The 14,769-nt window shown below is 41.2% G+C and overlaps 1 protein-coding gene across 1 annotated transcript in view; it reads left to right on the top strand.

The window, feature by feature from the left end:
• Positions 1–14,769, top strand: part of cacnb4a (calcium channel, voltage-dependent, beta 4a subunit) — a 172,276-nt gene that overhangs the window by 37,256 nt on the left and 120,251 nt on the right. Inside the window, exon 2 of the mRNA XM_059971180.1 lies at positions 13,654–13,781. Within this exon, the coding sequence (XP_059827163.1) occupies positions 13,654–13,781 (128 nt within the window). The remainder of the gene's footprint in view (positions 1–13,653; positions 13,782–14,769) is intronic.

Genomic DNA, 14,769 nt, shown 5'->3' with positions numbered 1-14,769 from the left:
ACAGTGTGGGGTCTTTTCTGGTTTTCCTTTGGATCATCTCTACAGTAATAGAGAGACTTTTGATTTGCATTAGGAAGAATACGTCAAAAGGAGTGACTACATTTGTAAATTTTTCAGGTATTTCCTTTTTCAGGGTAAAAGGAACAATCCACTAGCATTTCCATGATTAGTTGTCCTATTGAATTCAATCTTTTGATTTTATCATTGCATCCACCAAAAAATGGAGTGTGTGGTGCGTGGCCAAGTGGTTAAGGTGTTGGACCAGCAGTCTGAAGGTCGTGAGTTTGAGCCCCAGCTGAGGCAGCATGTTGTGTCCTTGAGCAAGACACTTAGCCACACATTGCTCCAGTCTAACCAGCTGAAAATGGGCATGCCATGGAAACTGGCATAAGCTCCGGCCTGATGAGCCTATAAGGCTCGGGACAGACTTCAACTTTAACCAAAAAACAGAGCCAATCTCTGCATTCATGTTGGTGGAAAACCCTTTTGTGAATTGAAAATGGACAGCAGTGGTTGATGATCAGTAATGAGAGTAAACTCTCTCCCATACATGTGTTGGTTGAATCCTTTACACCCCAGTCCAGACTCAAGGCATTTCTGCGTAATTTTTCACTGCAGTGGTAAAAGAATGTGATGTAAGGGATTTGGGATGTTCATTTCTATCACTCATAAAATATGACATGGCTGCCTCGATAGCATGAGGCGAGGCATCACAGGCAAGCTTCACTAGACAATGTGGATCATAATGTGTCAGAATAGTGTCTACCATCACCATTTTCTTTGCATTTTGGAAAGCCATCTCAGACTGCTTTCTCCATTGCCATTACTTCCCGATCTGGAGTAAAGAGTTCAATGGTTGGAGCTCAATAGCTAGGTTTGACAGGAAGAGTTACAGCAATTGACAAATCCTGAAAAGGACCACAACTGTGACAAGTCCTTTGGTCTTGGTGCAACCAGCACTTCTTGAATTTTCTCAGCGCACTTGTGTAATTCTTGTCTGTCAATGGTGTGACCACAGTAAGTGATGCTTCTTTTAAATAATTCACACTTGTTACGTTATGCTCTTAGCCAATAATCCTCTAATCTTCTTAATACCACCCTGAGATAAGCCTATTATAGTGTTAAAAGCCTTTATGAGTTTGTATGATGAGAAACTCTTTGGACCCACCTTCCACCTCCATCTGTATGTAGGCCTCAGCCAAGTCCGCTTTGCTGATGTGTTTCCCTCCAGAAATATTTGCAAAGATATCCTCTCCTGGGCAGAGGGTATTGATCTACTTTCAGTATCAGGTTTTTGGTGACCTTAGCATCACCACAGATCCTTATAGACCCATTCTTCTGGGCTACTGGGACCACTGGTGGTGCCCATGGGCTCCACTCAAACTTGGAAAAATTCCTTCAACCTCCATGTGATCTATTTCACTGGGTACTCTATCATAGATGGTATAATGAACTGAATGGGCTTTGTAAAACTTGGGTGTGGCATTTTCATTTAACACTATTTTACCCTTGAAATGTTTGAGTTTTCAGTGCCATCCCCAATCACTGCTGTGGCATCCTCCAGTATGTTTCTTAATTCATTTTCTGTTGACTCTATTGTTGGGGATGTGCCTTGAAAATGGTGGATGGATCACCAATCAAGTTGTAGCTGTCTGAGCCGATCTTGACCCACAATGTTGACCCTCATGTTTTTACCTCATAAAAACCCAATGTGGCTTGTTGGTTGTTGTATTTCACTGTTAGATATGTCATTCCTACAGGAGTTATCTTGTCTCCAGAATAAGTTCTTAGCTAGATATCTGTAGGTTTCAGTTCAGTATCTTTGAAATGCCATTGAAATTTATTTTGTGGAATGATTGAAATAGCAAGCCAGTGTCCAATTCCATTTTAATTAATTTGCCATTCACTTCTAATGTAAGCCTTATTGCTTGTCCCCTGTTAGTTTTCATATCGTAAATTTTAAGGCTATCAAGTCCTGTGTTATTCTCATCATTATCATATTTTTCATTAAAAGCATCCAGATTAGTGCTCTTTGCATGTGTCCAACTTGTCACTTTCATTTGCATTTTGCATTTTCCGTAAGCTTCACCTTGAAACCCGCATTGGTCTGGTGTATGTGAGCCCCTGTTCATTGTCTATATTCTAAATTTACCATCTCTTGCACAGATGCTTTTAAAATCCAAGAAACAGGATAAAACACATTTTGGGATGAGGGAAGAAACTGAAGAATGTGTGGTGAACACACAAACAGTCCACAGTATTGACCCCAGTTCACACCTACAGCGCAGCAGGGCCACCCCTTCAAACTTATTGCAAAATGCATCTCAGCCAGAAAATTAGTTTGGGATACTTTACTTACAAGTTTATTTGCAGATGTTCCCATCCCCATCTGAGCCATTTCAGGAAACAGTTAAAATCATTGAATCACAGACAACTAATAGGCTGCTTGGCTTGTTGTGTCCTTACTGGTGAAGAAAAGCTCGCAGGTCTAATCCCACCTCCCATTACAGGACATGGCTCTTCAAGTCCTGTTTAAATAAGCTGAAATTTTTTATGCCTCGCACCTTTACAGACTGAGTTTTAGGCAGCCTGATCTATTCTGAATGAGCCTAGTAGTATTCAGGCTAACTGAATAACATCATCACCAGAGGGAATTGGAATTAGTTTATTATTGTCATATGTACCAAGATGCAGTGCAAAGTTTGTTTTACATGCTATTCATAAAGACCAAATCTTTACACAGTGCATTAAAGTTAAACAATAACAGAGTGTAACAGGTGCAGAGCAAGTGTAGTGCAGGTAAACAATAAGATGAAAGATCATAATAAGGTAGATTATGAGGTTAGGAGTCTATCTTACTATACTAAAATGTATTCATTTACTTATTGAGATACAGCATGGGCTAGGCCCATCTATCCCTTCAAGTCGTGCCACCCAGCAACCCCCAATTTAACCCGAGCCTAATTACAGGACAATTTACAATAACTAATTAATCTACTGATGGGTGTTTGGACTGTGGGAAGGAACCAGAGCACCTGTAGGAAACCCATGCAGTCACAGGGGAACGCACAAACTCCTCACAGGCAGCGGCTGGAATTGAACCCCGGTCGTTGGTACTGTAAAGCGTTGTGCTAACCACTGCTTAATAGTCTTATAACAGTGATGTAAAAGCTATTCTTTAGCCTAGTGGTACATGCTTTCAGGCTTTTGTATCTTCTGCCCAATGGAAAAGGGGAGAAGCGAGAATGTCCGGGTTTGGGTCTTTGATTATGCTGGCCGCTTTGCTGAGGCAGTGAGAAGTGCAGACAGAGTCTGCGGAGGGGAGGCTGGCTAACTTAATGTGCTGAGCTGTGTCTGCAGATGTGGTCACATGCAGGGCAGTTGCCATAGCAATAAACAAGCAGTTAGATAGGAGATGGGGCAGACAGGACAAGCATTTGAATACTGGTGCATGAGGAGATGGAGGAAGATGAGGAAAGGAGACAACCTATATAGTCTGCAAACCATATTAATAAAGCCAAGCATGCTGCATTCAATACAACTAATCCTCCTCTGCATTCTCTTCGCATCTGAACTGATTAATGTACAACACAGTGCAACAGCAGTTGCTCCAGCAGGGCTGTATTTTATTGTAGGTGGCCACAAAGAATGGCCAAGAATGTAGCGACTGACAGACAGTGACCAGGACATCGGCAGGGAAGGAAGAATTCCTTTCAGCCAGAGGGTGGGGAATCTGTGGAATCCATTGCACAGGTAGCTGTGGAGGCCAGGCCATTAGGTATATTTAAAATGGTTGATAGGTAAGTTACAAGGAGGCAGCAAAAGAATGGTGTTGAGAGGGGTAATAAATCAGTTATGATCAAATGGTGGAGCAGACTTCAAACGGTGGCTTAATTCTGTGTCTTATTTTCTTATGTACTTATCTCCTCCCAAGGCAGGTTGCTGTGTCCTCTTTCCTTTACTCATCTTCATTCCTGCTCTTAATGCACCTAATCTTCAGTTGCCTGCCCATAGCCGCAGTTGGCAGATGCTCATGACTCATTGAGCATGGATCCCAGTTTTATACTATTCTCAAAGTGATGTGGATTGGTGCTGTCCCAGTGGGAGGCTAAGTGACATCGAACTTCTCCTTGTGGAAGCAGTGGAGGAACACAAAAATAAACCGTGGTCACTTTTCATCACCATGTTCTTCCTCTACTGCATGGGAGCAAGGATCAGGGATCAGCTTCATTCACCATTTACTTTTACAATTCTAAAGAATAAAGAATTATATAAAAATGAAGTATGATTATAGAATGTTATGTGCAAAATACATAAATACCAGCATGTATTTACAATGTGAACAGCATTAGAAAAAGTGGTTTAAAGTATGCTGTGAAGTGACAGGGTTAATAGATAGAGGAGGTGGGGGGGGGAGGGATAACTAGAGTTTTGATCAGATTCATTGTCTAGGGCAAGATGGCATGAGGTTTTTTTGAAGTGAAGAGAGCACAACAGGGAGTGATGGAACTGGGTCTAGGAGAGAAGTAAGAGACACATGTTCTCACCTGCACCTTTCAAGTTGAAAGGGATTGAATTCAGAAGGCTGTGGAAAATGAAAAGTAGATGAAAAGAAACTTTGATGGTTTCTACCCTTCGTTGGCAACAAGTTGATTAATAGATGTTTCAGTGATAGCTAACTCTGGCTCCTCCAAGGGGTTTGTAGATGCAGATAAGCCTCTCACATGCCCTTCCCCTTGATTAAATTCTTTCTGTTTCTGAATATGTGCCAATTTATCCCACAAGAAATGAGGAATTACGTCGGTGCTCTCAGATATAGTGCTGTTACTCTCCTAGCTCAACAACTGTGCAGTGTGTGTGAAGTGTGTAAAGGAATGCAAGAGAACATTAATGGTGGGGAGGGCTCTTATTGATAAGGTTGTCAGTAGGCCACTGATGGGACTTGCAGCATCTAAGACTGTACAACAGTTTGGATATGGCATAGGAGAACAAATTTCTGAGAAATTTTGTTTTCTTATGACACCCCATCCAGTTCTGCTGGGCTTGAGTGCTAGTGTTAACCTGCAGAGTTTCCTCCTCCCACTTTTGATGAGCTCATCATGGACTTTTATCATCCAAAATCCTTGGAGTTCTTGCTTTTCTATATGATACCTGAGTTTTAGCTTTTTGAGTTAGCTTCAGGTTCAGAGAGATATCACGGTAACATAGTGGTTAGTGTATGACTTACAGAGCCAGCAATCAGCAATTATGGTTCAATTCCCACCACTCTTTTAGACCATGTGTGATTTGTCTTCATGCTCTAGATTCCTCCTACATTGCAGAAACATATGGGTTAGTATTAGTAATTTGTGGCATGTAACGTTGACACCGAAAGCCATTTGTGGTCTGACCCCAGCACAGTCTTGGACTGTGTTGGTTGTTGACACAAAGCAACAGATTTCACTGAATGTTCCACTGTTTTCACGTACATGTAACAAGTAAAGCTAATCTTTATCACTTCAGAAGGCACGTCAGTTGTCATACACAAAACCTTCTTCCTGCAACCTTTAAGTGACACAGACTAATTTAATGTTATCCGTGACAAAGGCAGTGGTCACTTGTAACAATAGTCTACCGTGTGGTGAACTACATATACTTGTCTGGACACGCCCCCTGCTGACTGCTCCTGTGGCTCCTCCCACAGACCCCTGTATAAAGGCGATCGAGGCCTGAGCCTGGCCCTCATTCTCCAGGATGTAGTATGGTGGTCAACCACTGCTTGTTCCTTCTTCCAGTCAATAAAAGCCGATATCTCGACTTCACATCTCAGAGAGAGTTATTGATGGTGCATCACGTGACATCATTATGATGAGGCCTGTTAGTCAGGGTCGAATGTGAATTTTGCATCCTACATGATAGGCAAGCCAGGGCAGTAGGAGATAGGGAGTAAGCTGTTGCCCATGCAGCAGGCTCCCCCTCTCCACGCAGCTGATGAATGGAAAGGAACATTAGAGACGATTCAGTTTGGCACCAGTGACATTTTGGGAGTTGCCAGTCAATGCTGAACTCAACATAAGACTGCCTTAGGGACTCCAGCTCTATACTTTTCCCTCCAGGTTTATTCCCCAAGCCTTCCCCATGACTGGGTAGAGACGCAAGGCAGCAGAGGTGTGAGATCGGAGTTTTCCTTCTGCTAGAAAAGCTGCCAACCACAGCTGACAAGCCCCATCTGCCTGAAGCAACTGGTTTTAAGTTGCCAGTAACCCACCTTTGCCCCTTCTCCTGTCAGTAGAAATGGTTCCGCCAGGCTTAGTAGCTAAGCCACACATAAAGGCCAAGAGCTGGACACGGTTGTCAGAGGCTATTTGAGACACATGTCATTAGGAGCATTTAATAGGTAGTGGGAGCTTATCCCCAGTACCACCTCTGGCACTAGCAACCTTAAGGAATCCCCATCATGATAACGTGTTATTGTATTGCAGTCTATGCGGCCAGGCTCCTTTATTCCTTGAGCTGTTTCTGTAAGCTTTGGAATTTATCCCTAGCTGTATGAAAGTATTCCTTAAATCCTCTTGTCCCTTCTGCCAATACGTATCATGTCACATTTCCCTGTATTGAATTCCATCTGTCAATTGTCTGCCTGTACAGATGGCCCTCCTATGTCTCTCACAGTTGATTAGTATCATCCTCGGAGTCTGGCACACTTCCACATTCGGTGTTATTGGGCAAATTGAGAATTGTTTCTCTGCTTTCCAATATTTGTCATTAAGTATGAAACTGAAGTCTTGGTACTGATCCTGGAAAATTCTATTATCTACCATCTGCCAGTCTAGTAAACAGCTATTTACCATGACTTTTAAATCTCGTTAATCACAGAATGGCTTTCTGTAAAATATAGAAAGCAAACATAAATGAGATGATTATTTTGTAGTGCAGCGGCATCCCATCCACAGGAGTCATAGAGTACTACAACACTGAAAAGGGCCTTTCGGCCCATCTACTCTGTGCCGAAATATTATCCTGCCTAATCCTATTGAACTGCATCTGAACAATGTACTTAACCAAATTTCTCTTAAGTGTTGAAACTGAACACACTTCCACCACTTCCACTGGCAGCTCGTTCCACACTTGCACCACCCGCAGGGTGAAGACGGTCCCCCCCCCCCCCCCTTATGTCCTCTAAACTTTTGGTTGCCTGCCACTATAATTCTTCACCCTGCTTCAACTCTGACCAATCTTTCAACGTCTTCCTGCTCTGTTATAATGATGCATAATCAAACTTGAGGAACTGTGCCTCTTTCTCCTTCTGAGCACGTTTGGCATCAATATCAAGTTCTCCAACTTTTGGTAACTTGCATTGTCTGTCTTCATCAGCAACAGGCCATGTCTGCTGCAAGCTGCCCTTCTCAGAATCAGAATCAGAATCAGGTTTATTATCACCGGCAATTGACGCGAAATTTGTTAACTTAGCAGCAGCAGTTCAATGTAATACATAATCTGGCAGAGAGAAAAAAAAACATAATAATTAAACAAGTAAATCAATTACAAATATTGAATAGATTTTTTAAAATGTGCAAAAACAGAAATATTGTACATTAAAAAGAAGTGAGGTAGTGTCCGAAGCTTCAATGTCCATTTAGGAATTGGATGGCAGAAGGGAAGAAGCTGTTCCTGAATCGCTGAGTGTGTGCTTTCAGGCTTCTATATCTCCTACCTGATGTTAACAATGAGAAAAGGGCATGCCCTGGGTGCTGGAAGTCCTTAATAATGGACGCTGCCTTTCTGAGACACCGCTCCCTGAAGGTGCCCTTGGTACTCTGCAGGCTGGTGCCCAAGATTTACAACCTTCTGTAGCTTCTTTTGGTCCTGTGCAGTAGCCCCTCCATACCAGACAGTGATGCAGCCTGTCAGAATGCTCTCCACTGTACAACTCTAGAAGCTTATTGTCTCTCCCTGTAAGTACACATTCCAAACCTTGACTATTAGCAACACATAATACAAGCAAGGATGTGAATTCAACCTTGTACTTCCCTCATTAACCCATTTGCTTAACCTCATCCCATCATATGCTCGGCTAAGAAGACTGAATTATGTAAATCTATGTTTAATAGTATTATTCAAAGATTAATTAATTCAATAGCCTATAAATGGATTTCATCCTTTACGGTTCACAACATTGTTGTAGCACTTATGCTAATGCCAAATTTAATCACCGGCTAAAAAAGTCATGAAATTCAAGTTAAATGTTAAGTTTAATTATCATCCAACCACACTTGAATACACATGAATACAGCCAAATGAAACACCATTACTCTGGGGCCAAGGTACAGTCATACACAGAACACGGCACACATTGTACATATACAGTAAGATAGCAAGCACATATAAGATATCAGTAAAATACAGTCACACATAAAATATAATCCAAGTCCCTGAGAATGTAGGAGAATGGGATTGAGAGGGATAGTAAACCAGATATAATGGAATGCCAGAGCAGACTCAATGGGCTGAATGGCCTAATTCTGCTCCTATGCCTTATGGTCTTATGTCCTAAACCAGGACTTGCACAATTTCCAATGCGGCCATATTCAATTGAATGCAGCTGCTGATATCGGGCTGTTGTGTTACTGACAGAATTGTGTCAACTCTTAGGGCATACCCTCTGTGACGGCCTTCTTCCAATGACACACCACACACTCTGGTGGCCGTGGAAGAGATAGCAGTAACAGAGAGGAAGAAAGCTTTCATACTGCTCTATTGTGCAGGAAAGGGGAGATGGGGGGGGGGTTGCATATCTCACACAATGCGAGGGTGGGAGGTTGCTGGCAGTGTGTTTATTCACCAAGGCCAATGTTGAAAGAGTGAAGTTGGTGGTGAATTGCAAAGAGCAAAATCTGGACCAGTGCCAGATGATATTTCATGACCTTGCTAAATATATGAAGGTGAGGTCTCGAATATTAGAAATGCAGCCCCTTCAAGTGTGCACACATAAACACACACATACACATCCTGTTCAATGCTATTCAAAACATTTAAATTCCTGCATATTAAAAAATGTGTCTATTAAGATACTCATCATTGAAGTCTAATAGGAATGATCCACTATGAATGGTATATTTTACAATAATGTGTCAATAAAAGTGGGGGGGGAAGAGAGAAAGCTATCCAGTCAACATTGAAATGTATATAATAGAAGTAACTCAATAGGCTTAGATCTATTATATCCATCATAGGTCTATTACTATATGCATAATAATCTATATCCATAATAGATCAATTGAATTAGTTTTTTTTAACTTATTTATAGTAGTATTTTGGTTTATGTGCTGTGCTGGTTTATATGTTTTGGGGTGCACTGTTGTCTGGAAGAAGAATGTTTCGTTTGGCTATATATGTACAGTAAGCTGACAATAGACTTGAATTTGAGCTTGAACTTGAACTTGAAACGTGCCTTGAAGTGCTGCAGCCCATGTGGTGAAGATGCTCACTGTGATGCAGGCTGCACCAGGACCTTAGATCAGTCATTACAGTAATATTGCTTAGAAATTGCTTTCACCTGTTTGTGTGCACTAAACCATCACATCATCAAATGACAATGGCCATTCAAAAGTGCACAAAATAGCTGTGAAATAGACTAAGAAGTTATTTGGAACAATACTCCGGAGATTTATACTAGAAGCAAGTGGTAGAAGGGGATCCAAATGGGACCAGGCTCAGATGAACACAGGAACTCCCGATTTGTTGCACTACCATTTCAGGAGGTTGTCAGTCCTCTAAGGCAGAATCAGAATCAGAATCAGGTTTAATATCACTGATATATGTTGTGAAATTTGTTGTTTTGTTGTAGCAATACATTTTAAAAATTGCATTTATGAAATATATACAGTGGATTCCAGTTAATTGGGTCACATCGGGAGCAGTATAATTTGGCCCAAATATGTGGCTGCTCCAACTAGATAAAGTTTCATGGAAATAGTTAAAATATATTAAAAAGACAGACTACTACCTAACTGAGAAGCAAATTGTACATTTAAAAGAAATGCAGAACAAATCAGAACATTACCGATACTACTACAGTCCTATAAAACTGTGTTTTAGTTCCTAGTAGTTATTGATGGAGGAATTCATCCATTCATCCAGTGTACACTGCCATGTTCTGCTGATTGATTGTAAATGAACAAAATCATCATAGACCTCTTGTGCAGATAATAGACTGCCTTCATACAATGCTTTACCATTTCATCCTCCAAATCTTCCTTTTCAGATTATTGTCGATGTCTTCAAATTCAAGTTCAGTTTTACGTTCAAGTTCAAGTTTAATTATCATTCAACCATGCATGAATATAGCCAAACTGAACAGCATTCCTCTGGGGCCGAGTCCAAAACACATTACCGACAGCACACAGCACATAGCACAGAGAGTTATGATAGCAGAAAACATAGTCACAAAAAAAAATCCTTTGTAGTTCCAAACTTGTTGAAGAAATGAAATCATTCCCAGCCATTTCTGGCTGAATGCTTGAACCCACAGTGAACAAAACAGGTCTTTCTGCTTATTTCTCTCCAAATATCAGTGACGAAAATCATTGCCTTTTGAACCCAAACACACACAACTGATGATATTAAAAACTGTTCGCTCTAAACATAGTGTAGTGTCAAGAGGCCACAGAACTGCATGTGACTGATGCTAGTTAGAAACAGCTCAGCAATAGTGTCCTGTCCTTTCCCAATTAAGCAGTATAGGTTCCCAAATAAACTAAGGGAATCAGTCTACTTTCTCAGTTACTTTTGTGCTTCAAGAGTTGTCCCAAATAAGTTTCTGCTCTGATTAACAGATGGCCAAATTAACAGGAATCCACTGTATATAAACAAGAGTTGCCAAAGAGAGCAAAAGTAATGAGCCATTAGTGAGGAAATGAGGAATAGTGAAGGACACTGTCCATTGGTAGCCGGTCACTTGTAACACATGTTATAGTTGTCATGTTGGAGAGTAAGATTGGTGGGGAGATGGAAGCAGCTCCAAACAATGCTGAGATAAACTTAGCCATTTTATTTATTTAGTGAAATTAATGCTAGGGCACGGGTATGGAGAGGGAGGTGAGTGGGATCAGTGTTGCTAAGGGAGGGTAGAGGTGAGGGTATATGTGAGTGTGGGAGTTGATGCTTGAAACTTGCTAGGGCCGCTTTTAGAGACTTGGGCACTGTCAGCCAGAGGTTTGGACCAATTGCTGGTACGGACATTTCACAGGAAATATCACCATTTCCCGAGACATGTCTAGGTGAATAACATGTCACTGAAAAGACTCACTCTCACTCTCTCTCACTCTCTCTCTCTCTCTCTCTCTCTCTCTCTCTCCCCCCACCCCCCCCCCGCAAGCTTTGATAGCCTTCTTTGCTGTTCACTGTACCCCCAGTCTTGGTGTCATTTGCAAATCTGATGATCCAGTTTATCACATTACCGTCAGGCCATTGATATCGATGACAGGCAGCAATGGACATAGCCTGTGACACACTGCTAAGTCACAGGACTTAGTCAGAAAGACAATCATTTAATAGCACTCTCTGGCTTCTTCCACGAAGTTATGTTTAATCCAGTTTACTGCCTCATCATGAATGCCAAGCCACTCAATCTTCCATGTAGGGCCTTGCTAAAGTCCATGTAGATAGCATCCACTGACTTGCTTTTATCAGCATTCCTGATAACTTCCTTGAAAAAATCTATAAGATTGATTTAGACACAACTGACCACACGTACTATTCATCATCTGTCCCTGATTGTCTAAAAACATACAGTATATGTACCTCTTCCTTAGAATACCTTCCAGTAACTTTCCCACTACTGATGTCGTGCTCACCTGCCTATAATTTTCTAACATATTCTTAGAAGTTTTCCTAAACAATAGAATAACATTAGCTATCATCCAATCCTCCAGTACCTCACCTGTGTCTAAAGATATTTTAAATATCTCAGCCAGCCCACAGGGTCTGAGGAAACACCTTGTCAAACCCATGGGATTTATTCATTCTAATTTGCTTCAAGACAGCAAACACATCCTCCCCTGTATAGGGTCCATGACCTCACTGCTGCTTTGCCTCACTCCATAGACTCTATGTCCATCTCCCAGGTAAATAGAGATGCTAAAAATTCCACTTACATTCTCCCCTATCTCTTTCAGCTCCACACATAGATTACAGCTCTGATCTTCCAGAGGACCAATTTTGTCCCTTGCTCTGCTTTTACTATTAACATATCTGTGGAAGCCCTTAGGATTCTCCTTCACTTTGTCTTCTAGAGCAACCTCATGCCTCATTTCAGCCCTCCTCATTTCACTCTTAAGTGTTCTCTTGCATTTCTTATATTCCTTAAGTACCTTATTTGTTCCTACCTGCCTAGGCCTGCTATTCACCTCCTTCTTTATCTTAACCAGGGCCTCAATGCCTATTGAAAACCATGGTTCCCTAAACCTATTATACATGCCTTTTATTCTGATAGAATCATACAAACCCTGCACTCAAAATTTTCACTTTTGAAGGCCTCCCACTTACCAAGTACACCTTTGCCAGAAAACAACCTGGTCCAATTTACGTTTGCCAGATCCTTTCTGACAGCACCAAAATTGGCCTTTCTCTAATTTAGAATTTCAACCCGCGGACCAGACCTATCCTTTTCCATAATTGCCCTGAAACTAAAGGCGTTATGGTCACTGGATGCAAAGTGTTTCCCTACACAAACTTCTGTCACCTGCCCTGTCTCATCCCCTAAAAAGAGATCTAGTATCACACTCTCCAGTTGGGACTTCTATGTACTGATGATTTCCTGAATAAATTTGACAAACTCTATCCCATCCAGCCCTATTACAGTATGGGAGTCCCAGGTCAATATGTGGAAAATTAAAATCACCTTATATCACAATCTTATATTTCTTGAAACCGTCTGTGATCTTTTTACAAATTTCTTCCTCTAATTCCAATTGACTATTGGGTGGTCAGTAATATAATCCCATTAACGTGGATATAACTTTCTTATTCCTCAGTTCTACCTATAAAGCCTCAATAGACAAGCTCTCAGTCTGTCTTGATTGAGCACTTCGGTGACATTTCCCTGACTGGTAATGTCACCCCTCTCCCTTTTATCTCTCCCACTGTTTCACGACCAAAGCAACAGAACCCTGGAACTTATATTGATTAAAAACAACAATGGTCCTTGCACTCTCTTTTGTGGCACACTACTGGACACAGGACTCACGTCTGGGAAACAATTCTCGACCATCAACCTCTTCTTCTTATCACTGAGTCCAGTCCACTATTTCCACCTGCATATCATGTGATGTGACCTTCCAGACTAGCTTGTCAAAAAGTAATCTGCAAAGTGCCCTGTTAAAGTTCTTCTCGACAACAACATGCGCTGATTGCTCCCGTGAAAAACTCCAAGATGTTTGTTCAACTTGCTTTCCTGTGCTGACTGGTAAGGTGTGACACTTCACGCTTTGAGGCAACATTTTTCCATGTGCCATCTTGAGCTCGTATGCCATAGGTTTGCCATCTCTGGATTTATAAAAGCCATGTTGTAATTGGTAACTATAAGATAAACTTGTCATTGAGGAACAGATGATTTGTTTTACCAGGATAAGACCCACTACCTTTGTGTGTTTTGATTTTTTGACTTCTGGTTTTTATCGCAGGGTTCAGCAGATTCTTATACAAGTAGGCCATCGGATTCTGACGTTTCCCTAGAGGAAGATCGAGATGGGATTCGGCGTGAGTCCGAGCAGCAAGCAGCCGTGCAACTTGAACGAGCCAAAGTAAGTACCTGTGGCTGAACTTTACCTCCTTCAGATAAATCAAGGGAAGAGGAAAATGCTGTTTCAATGTAATGGACTGGATCCAATTGAATTTTGTCAGAGGTTTCAATCACTTTCTGGAATTTACTGAGTGGCAGATGGAGCCTATATCCCTTATGTAGTTCAGTAGTTAGGCTCATTATCACATCATTATGCTGAGGAAGCTCCTCTCTGATTTGAAATAAGGTCAGTGACCCCGTTGATGGGTACTGTAGCTCTGTAGATTAGGAGGCAACTATTTTTTCAAATTATTTTGCTTTGTTTTATTATATTTTTTATATACAGTACTTCAATGTATATTTATTATTAACAGTGCTTTTAGAAAATAGTCCATTTTAATTTTAAGAGTTTTTAAATGTTTCTGAATGTTAGAGTTGCTAGCAATCTGTTAAAATCACTTAGAGATCTGGCAGAGACAATACTTAGTGCCAAGAGCTAACAGGGTCAGTTCAGAGTGGAAACTTGGCAGGATGCTGCAACAGCTAAGCTGCCTTCCTCAGGTGATTGAGCCTGCAGAAACTACAAGTAGAAATTCTGAAACCCTACTAGTTCAAGTTGAAGTTCAGGTTTACTGTAATTCACCGTATACACGTATTCCACTTCCATACCCAGATACACAACACAGTACATTATTGTAATTCACGTTCATACTTGAGTAATTGGAACTATTAAGGAAAAGTTCACAAATAAACATATGAGATTATTCTTTGAAACAGGTGGGAATGTTAGACATTATATACTAAGTTAGATGCAATGAAGTGAATTTCTATAATGAACCAGAGTCCAATACACTGTTAGTGCAGTTAGTCATACAGCTCGGAAACAGGCCCTTCTGCCCAACTTGTCTGTGCTGACCAGGTTGTCTAAACAAGCTCATTCCACTACCCCTCTTCAACCTTTCTATCCATGTACCTGTCTAATGTCTAATTGTAATATACCGATCTTTACC

Source organism: Hypanus sabinus, chromosome 5 (genome assembly GCF_030144855.1).
Source record: "Hypanus sabinus isolate sHypSab1 chromosome 5, sHypSab1.hap1, whole genome shotgun sequence".
Classification (NCBI taxonomy): domain Eukaryota; kingdom Metazoa; phylum Chordata; class Chondrichthyes; order Myliobatiformes; family Dasyatidae; genus Hypanus; species Hypanus sabinus.
The sequence above is the reverse complement of the archived record's forward strand: the minus strand, read 5'-3'. Positions and strand labels throughout refer to the sequence as shown.